The 17,608-nt window shown below is 51.5% G+C and overlaps 6 protein-coding genes across 6 annotated transcripts; 4 read left to right on the top strand and 2 right to left on the bottom strand.

The window, feature by feature from the left end:
• Positions 1-430: 430 nt before the first annotated feature.
• Positions 431-1,501, top strand: LOC306926352 (translation initiation factor eIF2 assembly protein-like; the record flags this gene model as incomplete). The annotated part of the gene is made up of 1 exon (XM_079505618.1): positions 431-1,501. The coding sequence occupies one exon, from the start codon at positions 431-433 to the stop codon at positions 1,499-1,501; it is 1,071 nt and encodes a 356-aa protein (XP_079361744.1).
• Positions 1,502-2,418: 917 nt separating this feature from the next.
• LOC306926351 (acyl carrier protein-like) lies at positions 2,419-2,850 on the top strand (the record flags this gene model as incomplete). The annotated part of the gene is made up of 1 exon (XM_079505617.1): positions 2,419-2,850. One exon carries the CDS (start codon positions 2,419-2,421, stop codon positions 2,848-2,850), a length of 432 nt encoding a protein of 143 aa, XP_079361743.1.
• A 3,593-nt stretch (positions 2,851-6,443) lies between these two features.
• On the bottom strand, positions 6,444-10,598 carry LOC306926350 (ATP-dependent RNA helicase DHX29-like; the record flags this gene model as incomplete). Its single annotated transcript, XM_079505616.1, has 1 exon — positions 6,444-10,598. One exon carries the CDS (start codon positions 10,596-10,598, stop codon positions 6,444-6,446), a length of 4,155 nt encoding a protein of 1,384 aa, XP_079361742.1.
• Positions 10,599-11,471: 873 nt separating this feature from the next.
• Positions 11,472-11,999, bottom strand: LOC306926757 (NADH dehydrogenase [ubiquinone] 1 beta subcomplex subunit 9-like; the record flags this gene model as incomplete). The annotated part of the gene is made up of 1 exon (XM_079506174.1): positions 11,472-11,999. One exon carries the CDS (start codon positions 11,997-11,999, stop codon positions 11,472-11,474), a length of 528 nt encoding a protein of 175 aa, XP_079362300.1.
• Positions 12,000-12,611: 612 nt separating this feature from the next.
• Positions 12,612-13,565, top strand: LOC306926349 (small ribosomal subunit protein RACK1-like; the record flags this gene model as incomplete). Its single annotated transcript, XM_079505615.1, has 1 exon — positions 12,612-13,565. The coding sequence occupies one exon, from the start codon at positions 12,612-12,614 to the stop codon at positions 13,563-13,565; it is 954 nt and encodes a 317-aa protein (XP_079361741.1).
• Positions 13,566-15,393: 1,828 nt separating this feature from the next.
• LOC306926347 (NADH dehydrogenase [ubiquinone] 1 alpha subcomplex assembly factor 3-like) lies at positions 15,394-15,855 on the top strand (the record flags this gene model as incomplete). The annotated part of the gene is made up of 1 exon (XM_079505609.1): positions 15,394-15,855. Exon 1 carries the CDS (start codon positions 15,424-15,426, stop codon positions 15,853-15,855), a length of 432 nt encoding a protein of 143 aa, XP_079361735.1. The 5' UTR covers positions 15,394-15,423.
• Positions 15,856-17,608: the final 1,753 nt, after the last annotated feature.

The raw sequence follows: 17,608 nt of genomic DNA, 5'->3' as shown, positions 1-17,608 counted from the left end.
TACATGTCCGCTTAAGACTGAGGCGTGGCCGGTTAAGACAGAGGTTAGGGTTAGCGACCTAAGTGGCCGGTTAAGACTGAGGTTAGGGTCAGCGACCTACGTGGCCGGTTAAGACTGAAGTTAGGGTTTGGGATAACAGGAGGTGGGAACAATGACATGTTACCAGCCACAGTGGGCGCCCCTCACTTCACACAAAGTGTGATTTTTGTCATACCCCTTGACTAAGATTGTGGGACACACTCCTGTCATGGTTACCCAATATGGCTCTGTGATACCAGGTTGCTATGGTTACCACTGCTGCTAATCAGTCTTCTATGGGTCCATATTCGGGCATGACGGACTATCCTGACCACAAGCGCACCACCACAGCTGCTTATAGGCAAGTTTGTGTTTTCTTAGGTTTTTACACTCTTATGGTAGGAATTCCAGCATGAAGAAGGAGCACGTTGCCAATTGCCAATTTTCCGTTTGGTATCCGCTATTCAAGAAGCACACGATTAAAAGTGTCATTCTGCCATTGCCTCAGAACGTACTGGACTATTTACTGGACGATGGAACTCTGGTAGTTTCCGGAGCTTTCGATGACGTCACACGGTGGACGCGGGCGAACGTCAGCGATTCAGACGAGGAGGAGGAGGACGTTCGGTGGTCGGAGGACGAGACGACCGCCACCGTCACGGCGCCGGAGTTCCCTGAATTTAAATCCAAAGTGCTCGAGGCCGTGAAGGTGCTCGGCGGACGCGTCTTTCCCAAGCTCAACTGGAGCGCACCGCGGGACGCCAGCTGGATCGCCCTGAACGGCTCCCTCCAGTGTCAAACTCTGGCCGACATATTCTTGCTCTTGAAGAGTTCCGACTTCGTGACCCACGACCTCACGCAGCCCTTCCTTCGGTGCAGCGACGTCGACTCGCCGGACCCGCCCGCCGCCTACGTGCTGGTGCTGAGGAAGTGGAGCGAGCTGAACGCCGGCGGCGAATTCCGCTGCTTCGTCAAGGGAAACGAACTGGTGGGCATCTCCCAGCGAGACCACACCCAGCACTACCCGTACATCTCTGAGCAGCGAGGCCAGATATCGCAGTCCGTCGGGGAGTTCTTCAGCCAGAACGTCCAGCACAAGTTCCTGGACGAAGAAGACTTTGTGCTGGACGTCTACAGAGACAGCCGGGGCAAAGTGTGGCTGATCGATCTGAACCCGTTCGGAGAGGTCACGGACCCCCTGCTGTTCACGTGGGAGGAGCTCACCTCGGGGAACCTCCTCTCGGCCGATCGGCAGCAGCGAGGCGGCGGTGAGGTCCCCCCGCAGGGAGAGGGCGGGCCGGCGTTCCGCTACGTCACCGGCGAGGTGGCGTTGCAGCCGAGCCCGTGTCTGAGCTACGCACTTCCCCGGGACATCGTGGAGCTGTCCACCGGCGAGGACGCCCACAAGCTCGTCGACTTCCTCAAACTGCAGCACGGCCGACAGGAGGACTCTGATGAAGAGGAGGAGGAGGAAGGGGCATAACCGTGACTGTGAATAAGTCTGTAACTCCGAGAGTGTAAAAATTGATCCAAATGGACCCTTTAAGGATTTGTTTGGTTCCATTTGTACACACTAAGAGTTAGGGTTTCATATTGTGGGGACAATATGAAACCCACACAAGCACCTGAAAGGCATTACATTTAGTTTGACTCCACAGATAATATTGTGAAAATAGGCAAACTACAATCTTGTAGAATGGCTACTTTCATTATGTTTGCCTATTTCTTATAATATTTGTCAATTTGGATGTGCAGATAGATACCTTGTACGGTACCACTGTTGTGTTCCGCCCAATTAATTTGGGGACCCCCCCCACTGGGGGTGCCGACACGCAGATCCAGATAGACCATTGAGGGTTACATACCCAAGATCCATTTTGACCCCTGGTGGTCAAAATGCTGAAAGCCAGTTGATTGCCATTGAAACGTGCAACCACTCATAATAATAATAATACACTTACATAAATGCAGCTCAAAGTGCTTCACAGGGCAGGACACAAAAATAGAATACAATAAAACACAGTCAAGTAGTTAAAATGATAGAACAATGGCAAAGAACAAAATAAAAGTATAAAAACTTAGAGAAAAAATAAATAAAAACACAACATGCAGCAAATCAGTCAGGACAGAGTAGGAACGCAGATATTAAAACTCAACTAAAAGCAAGAGTGAAGAGGTGAGTCTTGAGTTGAGATTTAAAAATGTCTACAGACTCATGGAGTTATGCGTGACGTCACGTCACCGCTGCTGATGTCACACTAAGCTACATCAACAAATTATCTATATATGATCTGTATGTTGCAGCCCCGCTCACCCAGAGCTCACATGCAATAAGAACCACACAACCTGTCGGGATAAGAGCTCATACACCGAAACGAGTGACAACTATCACCTACGGTCATGGCGTGTCGTGTTCTGCAGTGTGTCCGCTCCGTGGCCAGGGTTTCCCAGGGTCACCTCGCCATCAGAGCCGCCGCCACCACCACCACCACCCTGCTGCCACCGCCCCACCGTCGGAACACCGGTGCGACGTTCCGAGGGTACTGCGGGGACCTGTCCGGGCGCCCGCTCGCCCCGGAGGCCATCAGGGAGCGCGTCATGCACGTCCTGGCGCTCTACGACAAGATCGACCCGGAGAAGCTGCGGAGCACGTCGGGCTTCATGAAGGACCTGGGCTTGGACAGCCTGGACCAGGTGGAGGTCATCATGGCCATGGAGGACGAATTTGGCCTGGAGGTCCCAGACGTGGACGCCGAGAAGCTGACGTGTGCCGAGGACATCGTGGAGTACATCGCGCACAAGAAGGACGTCTATGATAGGTCCGTTATTTAGCAGAGGACATTGTAAACCATAGACATAGAAAGGTGTCTAGCCCATTGAGACCTGAGGACGATTCTACAAATTCCATACTGACCTGACGAAGATCTGTCAAGATCGAAACGTCGTCGTTTATTTATTCAATAAAGTAATTCTTTACCAAAACAATGGTGTGCGGGCCCTACCTCCTTCCATAATTGCCTTATTGGCCCTGCACCCACAGTCGAGGTGTGTGTAAATACGGTAGGTATGCTCTGACGATTCTACAAATGCCTTCTAAATCCTGACAGTTTTCAGAGAAACCCTATGTTTCTATGTCAGTGGTTCTCAAACATTTTCATGTCAAGGACCCCCAACAATTATATGTAATTGGCCTCCGAACCCATCTCAAAATGTGTTGTTTCAGGGATCCCCCAGAAGCAAAGATTTGAGTTAAAAATGTTCGCTCTGAAAGAATATATATTCAAAATTTGTGCCACATTTTCACGATTTAAAAAAAAATAGCAGATCTACAAGCTCGTAGCGCGGCTATGAGCTTGTAGATCTGCTTTTTTCAATCGCTAAAGTATAACATAATGCTTAAAACACCAAAAGGGGTTCCCGCCCAAAATGGGCTAAACGCCTTCTTCGACTCTGGGCCGGGGGTATCTCGAGAGGGGGTGAGCTTCTGTGATGCACGCGGAAGCTTGGCGTTCGGTGGGCCAATCAGAGGCGATGTAAAACGTTTTTTTTCTCATTCCCATAAAGTTTCTATGGATCAAATTGATAAGTCCCAGAAAAGACTGTGATTGGCCACTTGATTGGCATCATTGCAGCCTGCCTAACGCACTTCTGCTTGATTTCCACCTTGCAGTGAAATACAGGTCGCTCTAATGAACTGAAGCGGCCAATCAGGTCGCTCCAATGTACTGCAGTGGCCAATCAGGTCGCTCCAATGAACTGCAGTGGCCAATCAGGTCGCTCCAATGTACTGCAGTGGGCCAGCGGCCAATCAGGTCGCTCCAATGAACTGAAGCGGCCAATCAGGTCGCTCCAATGAACTGCAGTGGCCAATCAGGTCGCTCCAATTAACTGCAGCGACCAATGAGGCATCTAGGTTTTTATATCTCTGTTGTAGAGCAGTGGTTCCCAAAGTGGGGTCCGGGGACCCATAGGGGTCCTTGAGTGAGTTCCAGGGGGTCCCCAGCTAAATGATAGTGTTGATGATGATAGAGTTAAAACTGACAAACTGATACAGCATAGGAACAGATTTTACAATATAAATTGGGGTCCCAGAGATAGAGATGCCATTAAATGGGGGTAGGGCGTAGACGGGTTCATGTGTTTGGTCCGACGGAGCATTGGTCCGAACGACAACCTACCTCAAACCCTCACCCTAACCCTAACCTCCCCCGGGGCAGCATGCCTAAACCTAACCCCAACCCTCTCCCGACCCCCAACGCACCTCGGACCAATGCTCCTTCGAACCAATGCTCCGTCGGACCATAGTATGCCTCCCGGCGTAGACCATAGAGCTATAAAGGATAGAGACCAAACTGGAGCGCTAGCCCCGCCCCCAAGCTATTCATTTCAGTGGAAGTTGCTCAGTGGCGTTTTGAAGCACCCGGAAGACTGCCGGAAGTATAATTATAACTCAATGGTTCGAGCGAGCGGATGTTTAGCCTAGCCTAGCCCCGGACCTCAATTTTGAGGTCCGGGGCTTACGCACGTGACGTCATGAACGTCCGTCCACCTCCATTAAAGTGCTGCAATTCCACATTTCGCCAGTAGGTAGTGGCATCTTCAACGTTGGATAGCTTTACTGGGGGCTTGACGTAGACTAATGCATGTCACACTGGGGGTGCTTGAAATGAAAATGGTTGAGGACGACCGCTAGAACCGTAATAAATATCTTCTCTTATGGGGGTCCCAGGGCATTTTTTCAAATGGGGGTCTGCGGGCTAATACATGTCGAATTAGGGGTCCTTGACATGAAAAACTTTGGGAAACACTGTTGTAGAGTACATTGAACACGAGAAGGATATTTATGATAGGTCTGTTATTTAGCAGACGAAAAATGTTAGTCAAAACATCACACCCGTGTGAAGTGAGGGGCACTATCATACATCATCTCATTCCGGACATTGAGAATCTGCGTCCTCACCTTCATCTCCAATGTGTTTAGTGTTTACGCAACACTCACAAATGTCCATTCATTATCAATGGCATCTAATGTTTGTGTTAAGACAAAGTTTGTGTTTACATGCACACTGAAAGCTGGACATAGCCCACGAAAACTATGCTATGATGACTTAAACTAAGATTAAATATATTGACAATTTTGTCACCAAATACAAACTTGGCTATAATGTTAGGGAGGGACTAGTGGAGAAGTAGGCAAGTAGCCTGGGGTCCACCTACGCTTTCTATGGCATAGGCAGCTCCCGGCAGGATCCGCCGGGAGAATCTAGACGCAGCTGCGCGACATGACGAGACTAATTAATTAGAGCGATTAGAGAGAGAGAGAGAGAGGCTTGTGTGTGTGTGCGTGTGTGCGTCAATTTAACAAAGGTGCAGATGATCAGAAATCAGCAGAGAGTGATCGAAGTTTGCGCTACTCTATGCTGAATTGAAGTGGACTCGGTCCCAGACTTTTCTTTTCTCCCTGGAAATAAAAACGTCTGGGTTTCCGAGGCTAGTGGAGAAGAGATCGAGTAGAACTAAAAGACTAAATTATTCTAAAGTTTGGTTGCATGCTTATACTTTAGCTGTTGAAAAACAGCAGAACTACAAGCTCACAAGCTACGAGCTTGTAGATCTGCTATTCCTTGACATGAAAAGGGTTAAGCACCACTGACATAGAAACAGGTTTTTCTGAAAACTGTTGGGATTTAGAAGCCTTTTTTTTAAGAATCATCCTCAGGTCTAAAGGCACCCGTGCATGGAATGGAGCGACGTAACAATATTGGGAGATTCTTCAAAGGTTAGTGAAAAACGCCAGCAGTCAAAGGGGTAAAAGATTAATTAATTAGGCAGTCTATTAACGTTTTGGGCGGTGCTAACCGCCCCAACGTGTGGCTTTGTGTGCAGGTCCCCCTCCCCAATTACGTCATGTGGCATCCAAGTCAATGGCATTTATTCTGTATTTAAACTTTTTATTCCGTATACACGTTTTAGGCCCATGTGAGCCTAAAACGTGATGACGTTCTCATCATCAGCATCATCATGATAGAAGGCACCGCTCACTTCACATGAGTGTTATTTTTAAATTGTGTTTTGCAACATGCCTCATTTTATTTATTCATTTATTTCAATTTTAGTTTTCTAGGTCTCGTTTTTTATTATTTTGTTACGTTTTGGGTAATAAACACTGCTCGATGCTTTTTTCTTCACATTTCACATTTTACAGTTAAACTTATTTGTAAGGCCCATCAAATCATTATAATTATTTGAAATGTAAGTGTTTGTTAGTCCCTTTGACAAATTGTTAAAAAAAGAAATATAACATCCACCAAATAATAGACATGTATGATTTCTGTACAAAAATAAAGTGCAGACAGGGTTCCCAAAGCGATGAGAATCGGTACTCGGCGGTTTGACAACGGGGGGGTGACATTCTCCTTCGGACGTCACAAAGCGCTGCGCTCCGTTCTGATCAGATCCAGAATCAACTGAATGGTCTTCTCGTCTTCCAGTCGCATCAGCGGATTCTCCAGCTTCCTCTCGAGGAGCAAGTCCATCAGCTTACGGAGGTGCTTGAAGAGCACGCCGACGCGCACCGGAGCCCGGAAGTACGCCCAGCCGTCCAGGGCGACGAGGCTCTCGCGGTGGTGGACGTCGATCTCCCCTCCGAACAGCAGCATGGGCACGGCCGCCGGTATCAGCGTGGTGTCGCGCAGGTAGATCCTGCCGTGCCTGACCTTCTCCTGGTAGAGGAGCCAGCCGTGCGTCTGCAGGTGGCGGTTGACAGAGGATGGGTGGACCTGGGCCTTGCCCTGGGGTGTCTCGGCCACGCATGCCACCTTCTCCAGGACGTCGACGGCCGAGGAGGGGCTGCGGAGGAGACGGGCCACGCCGCCGTCGTACAGCCCGGCCGTCAGTGCCGCCCGCAGGACGGCGATCTGCTCCTTTTGGAGCGCGGCGCCGCCCATCATCGACGGCGTATGGGGCTCAGCGGCGCAGTTCGGGGACCAGAAACCGGCCTGCTGCATCATCCTCATCAGCTCTCGCTTGGCCTCTTCTATCGCGACGAGGGCCGTGCGGTCGAGGAAGTTGTTTCTGCAGTAGGACATCTCTGCTCCGTGTCCTTCGGCCCGAGACTTCCTCCATCCCGCATACGCGTTGTATACAGTTAGGTGATCAGAGTTGGCCGACGCCAGGGCTTCTTTGGCGAGGTCGGCCTCCTCTTTCCGGTCCATCGGCGTGGAGAACGGAGACTTTTCGGCGATTGCCGCCGCGATGGTCGCCATGGGATCCAGGCAGCCAAGGATGGCGCCGTAGATGAGCATCTTGCCGATCTTGACGTGGACGGGCAGGCCGGCCAGATGGCGGCCCAGCGGGGTCAGGTGGTGACCCTCCGGGTGACATGCTCCGATCCTCCGCAGCAGGCCGACGGCATTGCTGACCTCCTGCGGCCGGGGCGCGTCCGGGGCGAGGCCCAGGAAGTCCTCCGGGGAGCCGTACTCGCACTTCATGATGTGAAGACAGAGCTCCTCCAGCGGGACGCGGAGCATCTCGGGTACGGCGTGCTCCGCGAAGGCCTCAAACCGGTACCTGGGGTACAGTCTGAAGCAGAAGCCGCTCCGCACGCGTCCCGCCCTGCCCTGCCTCTGGAGGGCGCTGGCCTTGGAGACGAAGGTCTCGGACAGGGAGCTCATCCGGCCGCTCGCGTGGTACTTGTTCTCTTTGGTCTTCCCGGTGTCGACGACGAACGCCACGTCGGGGATCGTCACGCCCGTCTCGGCGATGTTGGTCGACAGCACCATCTTCCTGACGCCCGCGGGGGGCACCACGAAGGCGGCGGCTTGCTCCGCGGAGGAGAGTGCAGAGTGGAGCGCCATCACGCGGTACCTGTCTCTGTCCCCGAACCTCTTGTCGGCGGACAGCAGGTCGTGGAGCTGCCGGATGTGAGCCAGGCCCGGCAGGAACACCAGAACCGCGCCGTCCGTCGAAGCGAACCGAGGAGCCGTGTCCAGGTGGTGGACGAGCTCCAGCAGCAGGTCCATGTTGATCCTGTTGGGGTTCATGTACTGCAGTGCGTGACGGGTTCTGCTGCTGAAGTGCTCCAGGTCTGGACCCAGGTCCCAGCCAGCACCGCCGGAGTCCTCCTTCACTATCGTCTCCTGGTGCAGCGATGTCTTGCCAGCCCTTTGGGTGACCGAGACGTTGACCTCCTCTTCCTCTTCGACGATCCTCCGGCTGTACTCCGAGTCCTTCTCCAGCGCGTAGCCCGTCTGCTCCACCACGTCCTCCAGGTGGAACACCTCCACAGGGAACGTCCGGCCGGGGACGGTGACGACGGGACAGCGGTCGAAGTAGCCGGAGAACTTGTGGCAGTCGGCCGTGGCGCTCATCAGCACCAGGCGCAGGTCCGACCTCCTCGCCATCACCACCTCCTTCAGAATGGTCAGCAGGAAGTCCGACTGGACGCTGCGCTCGTGGACCTCGTCCACGAAGACGTGCGTCAGGGAGTCGAGATGTCTGTCGCGTTGAAGCCTCCTGAGCAGGACGCCGGTGGTGCAGTAGAGCAGCCGGGTGGACGCTCCCGAACGTTTCTCCATCCGGATCTGGTACCCGCACAGCGACGACGCGGAGCCGGGCCCGTCGTCGCAACCCAGCTCTCGGCTGACTCTGCAGGCCAGACTCACGGCCGAGATCCTGCGGGGCTGCGTGACGACGATGTTGCACGGCCGCGCCCCGCCGCGCCCCGTCAACAGCTCGTCCAGCAGAAACTGTGGGATCTGCGTGCTCTTCCCGCTGCCGGTCTCGCCGGCTATGACTACCACGCGGTGGCGCTGCAGAGCATCCAGCACGCACTTCCGGTGTTGGAAGACCGGCAGTTGCTGTCGTTCGGCGAGCAGCTTGTGGGCCAGCGGGGAGTTCCGCAGCTTCAAGAGGAGCGTCCTGGCTGCTTCGACTGCTGCTGCTTCTCTCCTCCTTCTCTCTTCTTTCTCCTTCCTTAATCTCGTATCATCTCCTTCTCCTCTTCCTTCACCGTCTTGACCGGCCAGGTTCTCCCAGGTCTCTTCAGGGTCATCTTCACCAGCATTCTGGATCTGTGTCCCAACGGGTTCGGGGTTCCGGTCGTAGCTCTGGTTCTTCTGCTGTTTAAGCCGCGTCAGTAGCCGGGAAATAAACTGATCTCTGGCTTTGTTGGTGCCGTTGCGGGTCTCTTCCCGTCGCTGCTGCTCGCCGTCTCGCCACTCTAACCATACGTCTCTGTAGGTAGGAGGCAGGAGCTGGTGCACCGACTGGCCTTTCACCAGGTGGTAGAGCGCCAGTGTGGCTCCGAGGTGTTGGGCCTGTGCACTGTCCTCAGTTAGAATGGTGGGACATACCTCTAGAATATCATCTGCTTTCTGAACACGCACCTTGCACCTCCAGTATCTTCCGGCCGCGACCTTGTGAAAGGCCGGCGGTGGGCTCTTGGGCAGGTTCTTGCGCACCCAGTCTATGAGGAACTGCTTGGGCGACTTTCCCGTCCAGCTGCGAGCCGCGTGGTCAAAATTCCGAACATCCTTCGGTGTGTTCTTTTTAACGTCTTTTTCCGGGGGAGGGTTTTTTTTAGCCTGTTTAAACAGACTTAAGTTGAGTTCCTCTTTCTCCCCGGTGACAGGAAGTGTCTTCCTTTCTTTCGGAGGTGCATCCACTACCTTCAGAGCTGGGTCAAACATGGGGTGAGTCTCCAGAGGCTTCAGCTCTTGCCGTATGACGCGTATCCTGTCCTGTGCCATCCTCTGGCCTGCCGCGTCTCGCTTCGCCTTGGCCGTGGCTGCCGTCTCCTTTGTGTCACGCAGGCTTGCTGTCAGCACCCGGTACCTGTCGTTTGGATCAGACCTTTCATCCGGTTCTGGATTGTGTGACGCGACCTTCATCCCGGCATCAACCTCCTCCTCCAGGCGGTCACCGTCCTCATCGCTGGACTGCTCAGCGTACCTCAGTATCCATTCCTTTATGCTCGCAGCCTCGTCCTTCACGGGTGTCTTGGCCGTCTTGTCTAGTGCTTTGTCGAGGACGGGCGGGTCCGCTGGCTCGTGTTGGGTGGGGGTCTGGAGGAGCCGTGGCCTGTCGCGAGGTCGCCTCTCCTCCTCCTCCTCCTGCATCTTCTGGCCGAAGCCTTCTGGAAGCTCGTCGTCCTCGAGGTTGAGGCACAGCCATTCGAGGGCGGAGATGAGGTCTCCCCCGTAGAGGGCGCTGCTCCTCATGGCCTCCTCGATGTGTTCCGTCTTGAAGTGGAACTTCTGCAGCGCCGTGTACAGCTCCACCAGCTTCCTGCTGGTGAGTCGTCCCGAGACGGGTGACCTTTCGCCGTCCTCCCGTCTGAAGTCGTTGATCAGCTTGACGATTTTCTTCTCGAGGTCGGGCTGAATGACGACCTCAAGGATCGATTTGTCGGACGCTCTGCCGGTGTCGACTTGGGCCGTGTTGCTGAGGCTGTAGATCTTTGGACCTTTACGTTTGGATGTCGGTTGTTTCTTCCCTGCGGGAAGATCTCCCGCCACGCCGTTCCTTGCTGCTGCCGCCAGGGGGAGCACCACAGCTGCGCTGTTCTTCTTTCCACCCATGATGAAGACGATTATACTTTGATGTGTGAGCCTACCAATGTGATGAAAAACATCAATCAATCATCGAATAACCGGCATAATATTAGTGCCGACACTTACGAAAGAAATGCATGGATATCTCCTCAATGACAGTTCCCTCTCTCTAAGTCACAAACAAAAAGTTAAATTTGAAATCTCATCTCAGATTCCACAAAAGTGAGTGAGAATATCTATTATTCAACACTGTCATATGAACTTATGAGTCCCACTTGTTGGCTGGCAGGCAGGCAGTGTCTTTCTTTGGATCTGATTGTGGCAGGCACGCATATATGCCCATATATGCCCATATATGTGAGACAACATGCTGTCAATGCAATAACCCAGGAAACAAAGGGCAGGCACTGGTAACACAGTGAAAGGACCGCGCCATTAGTCCAGATATGGATTTAACCGACAGCAGCACAATTTACTATAGCATGCCCATACATAGAGATCATCGTGGTTGTGTGCCCAGATTATGCCCATATGGAGACCGCGAACATCAGTATAAATCACTGTTGCTAGGCAACGCTTTTATGCCAGTACCCTAATGTCAGTGAAAAACCAACACCATTTGGAACGCTTAAAGTGGCCAATCTACAATATGTCACTATTTATTAAAAGTTGTTATTGAATTGGAAATGTCTGAAATACTTTGAATTTCTTATCGTTTTATTTTTGAAAATCTTTTTAAATAATAACTTAAAACATTGTGGAGGACAAAACATCACGCCTGTTTGAACTTAAGTGCCCCTCACTTAAGTTCAAACAGGCGTGATGCTGTCATACATCATCACATTCCGTGCTCAGCCAAAAGTAGACAGCAGGGACTATCAACATTGGGAAGGTCTGTGATTATGTGGGGCGCTCCCTGGCGCGGGTCACGTACTGCCACCACAGAGGGGGGAGGTCCCCCTCCTTGCGGGCCGGCGGGAGAGCCTCGGTCCTGGGACCGCCGGCCGGGGTCTCGGCCTCGAGCTGGGCCACCTCTCTGTCCCAGCTCTGCTCCCTCAGCCTCTTCCACCGCTCCCTCTTGGCAAAGTAGTCCGGGTACGCGGCCTTCTCCGAGGGGTGCCAGTGGTCCAGCGTCCACTCCGGGACCTTGTAGCACTCGTAGCGTTCATAGGACGTCCCTCCGGGGGAGTCGGGGAAGATGTAGGGCTGGGGGTGCTGCTTCCCCCAGAACTCCTCCTCCCCGGCCTTCAGCATCACGGTGGCTTTCACCATGTCCCTCTCGTTCTTGTTCTCGTCGAAGCGAGCCCGCAGCGTGCAGGCGTAGAAGCGGTACTTGTCTCTGAACACGCACCACGATTCCAGATGTCGCAGGGATTTCTTGTACAGCCGCAACACTTTCTGCCGGTGAGTGAGATATGCAGAGGCCATTTTGTTTTTTTAGTGTCCCCTTGTCAGCTTCTACCCGGGCAAGAACCTGAATGAAGCACTAATATGTAGGCGGCCGGGTGCGGTGTGTGTGTGAATCGAGGGATGTACCATTTAGAATTGACGGCTATCCCTACCGTGAGAGATATATTCATATGAGGGTGCTAGCTGGAATCTTTACCGTTCCTTTTATTCACGATTCTGGCCATGATGTAAATGTCTATATTTGGGCACTGCAGTGGTGGACCTCCAATCGTCCATATGATCTAAATATGTCATATGAGAGCAAAACACGCTAGCCAGTTGAGTACTGTCTAAACAGAAGTGCTGAAAGTCGGGGGAAGTAACTCCCAAGAAAATAAGGTTGAGGAATTACAAATCTGTAAATGTGACATTAGAAAAGGAGCTAGATGTACATGTATATCCTTATTAGGACCCGGCAAAGGAAGATGACTATATTTGGTTCAGAGAATGTCATACCGTGTCACGGATCGATGCATGTGGTATATTGTCCACACTTAAATAGCTCAACGTGTGAAAAAGAAGTACATTCGCTGTGATCTCTAGGCTGTACCTGCAATCCATCCTCGTAAAAGGAACCAAACTCCCACAAAGATGGCCGAGCAGATGACAGTGCGGGGGACCCTGAAGGGCCACAACGGCTGGGTCACCCAGATCGCCACCACGCCCCAGGACCCCGACATGATCCTGTCGTCGTCCCGCGACAAGACCATCATCAAGTGGAGGCTGACCCGCGACGAGAGCAACTACGGCGTCCCCGAGCGTGCCCTCCATGGCCACTCGCACTTCGTGAGCGACGTGGTCATCTCGTCGGACGGCCAGTTTGCCCTGTCGGGCTCCTGGGACTGCACGCTGCGCCTGTGGGACCTGAGCACCGGCGCCACCACCCGTCGCTTCGTGGGCCACACCAAGGACGTGATGAGCGTGGCCTTCTCGGCCGACAACCGCCAGATCGTGTCGGGCTCCCGTGACAAGACCATCAAGCTGTGGAACACGCTGGGCGTCTGCAAGTACAGCATCCAGGACGACTGCCACACCGAGTGGGTGTCGTGCGTGCGCTTCTCGCCCAACAGCAACAACCCCATCATCGTCTCCGGCGGCTGGGACCGCACGGTCAAGGTCTGGAACCTGGCCAACTGCAAGCTGAAGACCAACCACATCGGCCACCGGGGCTACCTGAACGCCGTGACCGTCTCGCCCGACGGCTCCCTGTGCGCGTCGGGAGGCAAGGACGGCCAGGCCATGCTGTGGGACCTGAACGAGGGCAAGCACCTGTACACGCTGGAGGCCGGCGACATCATCAACGCGCTGTGCTTCAGCCCCAACCGCTACTGGCTGTGCGCCGCCGCCGGCCCCGTCATCAGGATCTGGGACCTGGAGGGCAAGGTGGTGGTGATGGAGCTGAGGCAGGAGGCGGTGGGCGCCGGCAGCAAGGCCGGGCCGCCACACTGCGTCTCCCTGGCCTGGTCGGCCGACGGCCAGACCCTGTTCGCGGGCTACACCGACAACCTGATCAAGGTGTGGCAGGTCACCGTCGGAATGCAATAACACGGACGTGTTTTAAAAGCAGAGCCGTAAGGGTCCGTCTGGTTCCTTTTCTGCACTCTTGGGTTACAGAGCGGTCGGGGTCCAATTGGTTCCTAACTATCGATTGTATACCCCCCTGGCCCGGACTTTGAGAGCCACTGGGATGAAAGACATGCACAAAAAAAGGATACATTAAAAAGGCCACATGAAGTTTGTTTTGAAAAGGCCATGTCAAATGTTTTAAGCCTTGCATTGTGTTGGAAAGCTAGCCCTAAATATTCAAATAACCTGTTATGCGTCCATATTGCAGCAATGTATATGGACTTTTAATGATGTAAAAAAAAAAAAAAGCATCCCATGTGAAGTCATGTGGCAGACAAGTCTATGGACTTGTTCTCGTTTGTATTCAATTTTAAATATATTTTAAGCGTTTATATCAGAGTACAATGCTTGTATAAATTGGAAATACTCAAGCACTGTACTTGCAATGTTGAGGTATATGTAATTTTATTGAGTAAATATTTGTACTGTAACGGTTTCCGCTTAGGCTGGTTAACGGTTTTAGGGGTGCCAGGTAGACTCGGTCTACCATAGAAATATATTTCTCCTTTTGTTTGAATGAGTTCTTCCTCATCTGGGTTTAACCACTTCAGAAACCGACACAGGACTTGCACATTCAAATGCAAACCCTTTTACACCAAGAAATAAAACACCATAGACACTTATTATTTAGAATTCAACCAGAATAAACTCAGTTCATCACTTTTCATGAAACAAAACCCAACAGTTTGCAATGTTTGTAAATAAACAAAAAAGAAACAAAAATGTATGTCAAAATACCCAAAGGTCTGTGGTTACACACGTAACCTTCACTCGAAACCTCCCGTCAATTCAGTTCATGACAACCATTCCGTTTACCATATGCTTGCAATGATTGTTCCAGATCCCCGCAACCCGCACGCAACGTGAATGTTAATGAATGAAGGAGTGAGTCTGTCTAACCGAGTAGACCGGCTCTTTATACGTTTCCAAAACAATACAAAAGCGCTTGAAATAATAAGGGGAAAATACCACTGCACCGCTTCGTGCGTGACAGGAACAGAAACAGGTCGGGATGCGGGTCCGTTGTGGAAGGGTTGCAGCTCTGGGGAATGTCCACTTCAACACGCCCGAGTCTACGCCACTTTTGCGGACTAAACGTGTCAACGAACGCCGAGAATCGAGTGGCTAACTTCCTCGTTCACGCACAGGTCCAAGTCCAAGACTGAACGTCTCGCTCTGGCTGTCGGTCTGTTTCCACACTCCACTCGTGCGCACCGGCGCAATCAACGGGGCTTTTTACAATAGGCGGTTCCCAGGGGTGAGTGACAGGTGTCATTAACAGACGGCTCGGGGACCATTTCGGGCCGCCACAGTACTTAGTTACTTTCCACCACCGATGTCTACAGGGCGTTTCCATTCTCGCTGGGCACGTTCCATCAAGGGCTCACCTGGAGCGCACGCCCCCAAATCTGGGTCCATTCGGCCTATTCCTCCCTTTTGTGCCCCTATATGGAGATCTCTGTATGTATTTCCATGTCCCTTTTATGCCCAAGATGTCATCAGTGCATGTCCATAAATGGGCTTAGCGGTCATAACTGTGGACAACAAAATCTCAATATATGGCTACATGCGTGGCATCAGTCAGATCCGCAACTTTATTTAGCGCCTGGCCGGAAGGTGGAACAAGACTTGTGTTGAAAACAAAATGCTGCTATGTGCCACCAGAGTCCTGCGAAGATCGGCCCAGAGCGTGATCCTCTCCCCTCGAGCATCCCCCGTTTTCTCGAGTCTCGTCGTGCCGTCTCGGGGTCACAGGCTCGCTCCCGGCGATGACGAGATGTACTACCAGCGCACCACCGTGTCCGTGATGCAGAAGGAGCCGGGCGGGGGCGGGGTCATGATCCGCAGCTACAGTCCCAGAGGATTCAACATCGACGGCAACACGGTGTTCGGGCCCTGCGCGCTACTGCCCCCCGCTGCCATCCTGCAGTGGAACGTCGGCAGTCACGTGGACGTCACGGCGGAGAGCGTCTCGCTGTTTCACGCGCTGGAGCCGCGGATAGAGATCCTCGTGCTGGGAACGGGAGCCCGGGTCGAACGGATCGATCCCGCCGTCCTGGCGCTTCTGAGGGGTAAAGGCATCGCCGTGGAGGTCCAGGACACGCCGAACGCGTGTGCTACCTTCAATTTTCTGTCCAGTGAGCGGAGAGTAGTAGCCGCTGCTCTGATCCCTCCGCCTGTGAGCACAGCACTGGACCTAACAGGATAGGTTTATCCTGCTCACTGGACCTAACAGGATAGTAGACCTATCCTGCTCACTGGACCTAACAGGATAGTAGACCTATCCTGCTCACTGGACCTAACAGGATAGTAGACCTATCCTGCTCACTGGACCTAACAGGATAGGTCCCCTACTCAAACTAAAATAGAAACACCTCCGATGTAGGGCATTGGTCTTCATCCTTTACTGACACAACCCACCAAAGCAGTTTGAAGCTATTTCAGTCAGTGATTCTCCACTTGTGTGCTGAGTCGTGCTGTCTTGTGGAGGGAGCTTGAGATTTTGCCAAATTGAAAAAGAAAAAAATCACACCCGTGTGAAGTGAGCTCTTATCATCGTACATCATCATGCATCATCTCATACTGGCCAATCAAAATGCCTGTTGTCTGTTGCCACAAATTTACGTCATATTTAGCGGTCATTTGACCTAATTTCTCCTTTCGTTGTCGATGGCAAATATGAGACGTGTGGGGACAAGATGACGTGAATTTTCCCTTCATTGTCAATGGTAATTAATGTTTGTGTTGCAGACACATTGTGGGGACAAAAGCTGTATACAGGAGGGGCTAGTGCCCCTCAATGAAATCACACCTGTGTGAAGTGAGGGGCGGTCTTATCATCGTACATCATCATATATCATCATACATCACATTATGTGTGCAGCCCATCAAATCCTCTCTCACAGTTTGTACACACAGACGCACAAAGATGGGCATAAATAAATCACACCAGTGTGAAGTGAGGGGCGCTCTTATCATCATACATCTTCATGATGTATGATGATATTGTCAATGGGAATTTAACTTAACAGTGTTGATTTTGACGGATTTTTTTTATTTTAGTTTAGTCATAGTCTTTTGAATAAAATTAAATGTAGTTTGTCATATTTTGTCATCTGAAATGCTTTAGTGTTAGTCGACTAAATCTACAGTTGATTTAGTCGACTAAAATGTTTTTTGCCGTAATGGCTGATTTTACACTTGCTGACAATAGCCGATCTACAAGGTCACAACGCGACACAGTGTGACGCTTGTAGATCTGCTATTTCCACGTGTCGCAGCAAAGCATGCAACCAAGTGTAAAATGACTTATACTGGATCTCTTTTCCACTAGTCCCTTCTTAATATTTTAGTCCAGTTTTTATGTTGACGAAATTGTCAATATATTTAGAGGAGCACCAGACTGGAGCTCCACTCCTGCTGTTCAGGGTAAACCTCCTGTTTTACCACAGTGAGGTGGAAGAAATCTAGACAAAAGATTACATATGAGAGTAAGACATGAGTTTTAAATTGATATTTTACATCAATATTAGTTTTGGCATATTTTAAGATGCAGTAGGCTACTAATGTTATTTTATTTTAAAAAGCATGATTTGTAATGGTTGATCACAGACATTTGGTAAAAGTTACCAGCTGCAGCCATTCCGAATAACCTATGCATAGTGTAACTTGAACAGAAGTAAAACTAATACAAGTCAACAACCAATAAAGGACATGCATTTCTTACTGTACTACTCAAAACAACTTTGTACCTAAAGCAACTCAGTGTAAATTTGCTGTTACAGTAGGTTAGTGATTTTACCAACCTGCTCTGTGTAATTCAGCGTCTGGTTTTAAAACAATATCCAGTTGTCTGCGTTGGCGGTCAATCTCTTGCTTGAAACAAAAAGCTTGGTCCTCGTAGTCCGTTATAATTCTTCCAACGATGCCCATTATCTCGTTGACAGCAGCTGCAGATAGTT

This window comes from Electrona antarctica (assembly GCF_951216825.1).
Source record: "Electrona antarctica genome assembly, chromosome: 7".
Taxonomy (NCBI): Eukaryota; Metazoa; Chordata; class Actinopteri; order Myctophiformes; family Myctophidae; genus Electrona; species Electrona antarctica.
This window is presented reverse-complemented; position numbering and strand designations above follow the sequence as displayed.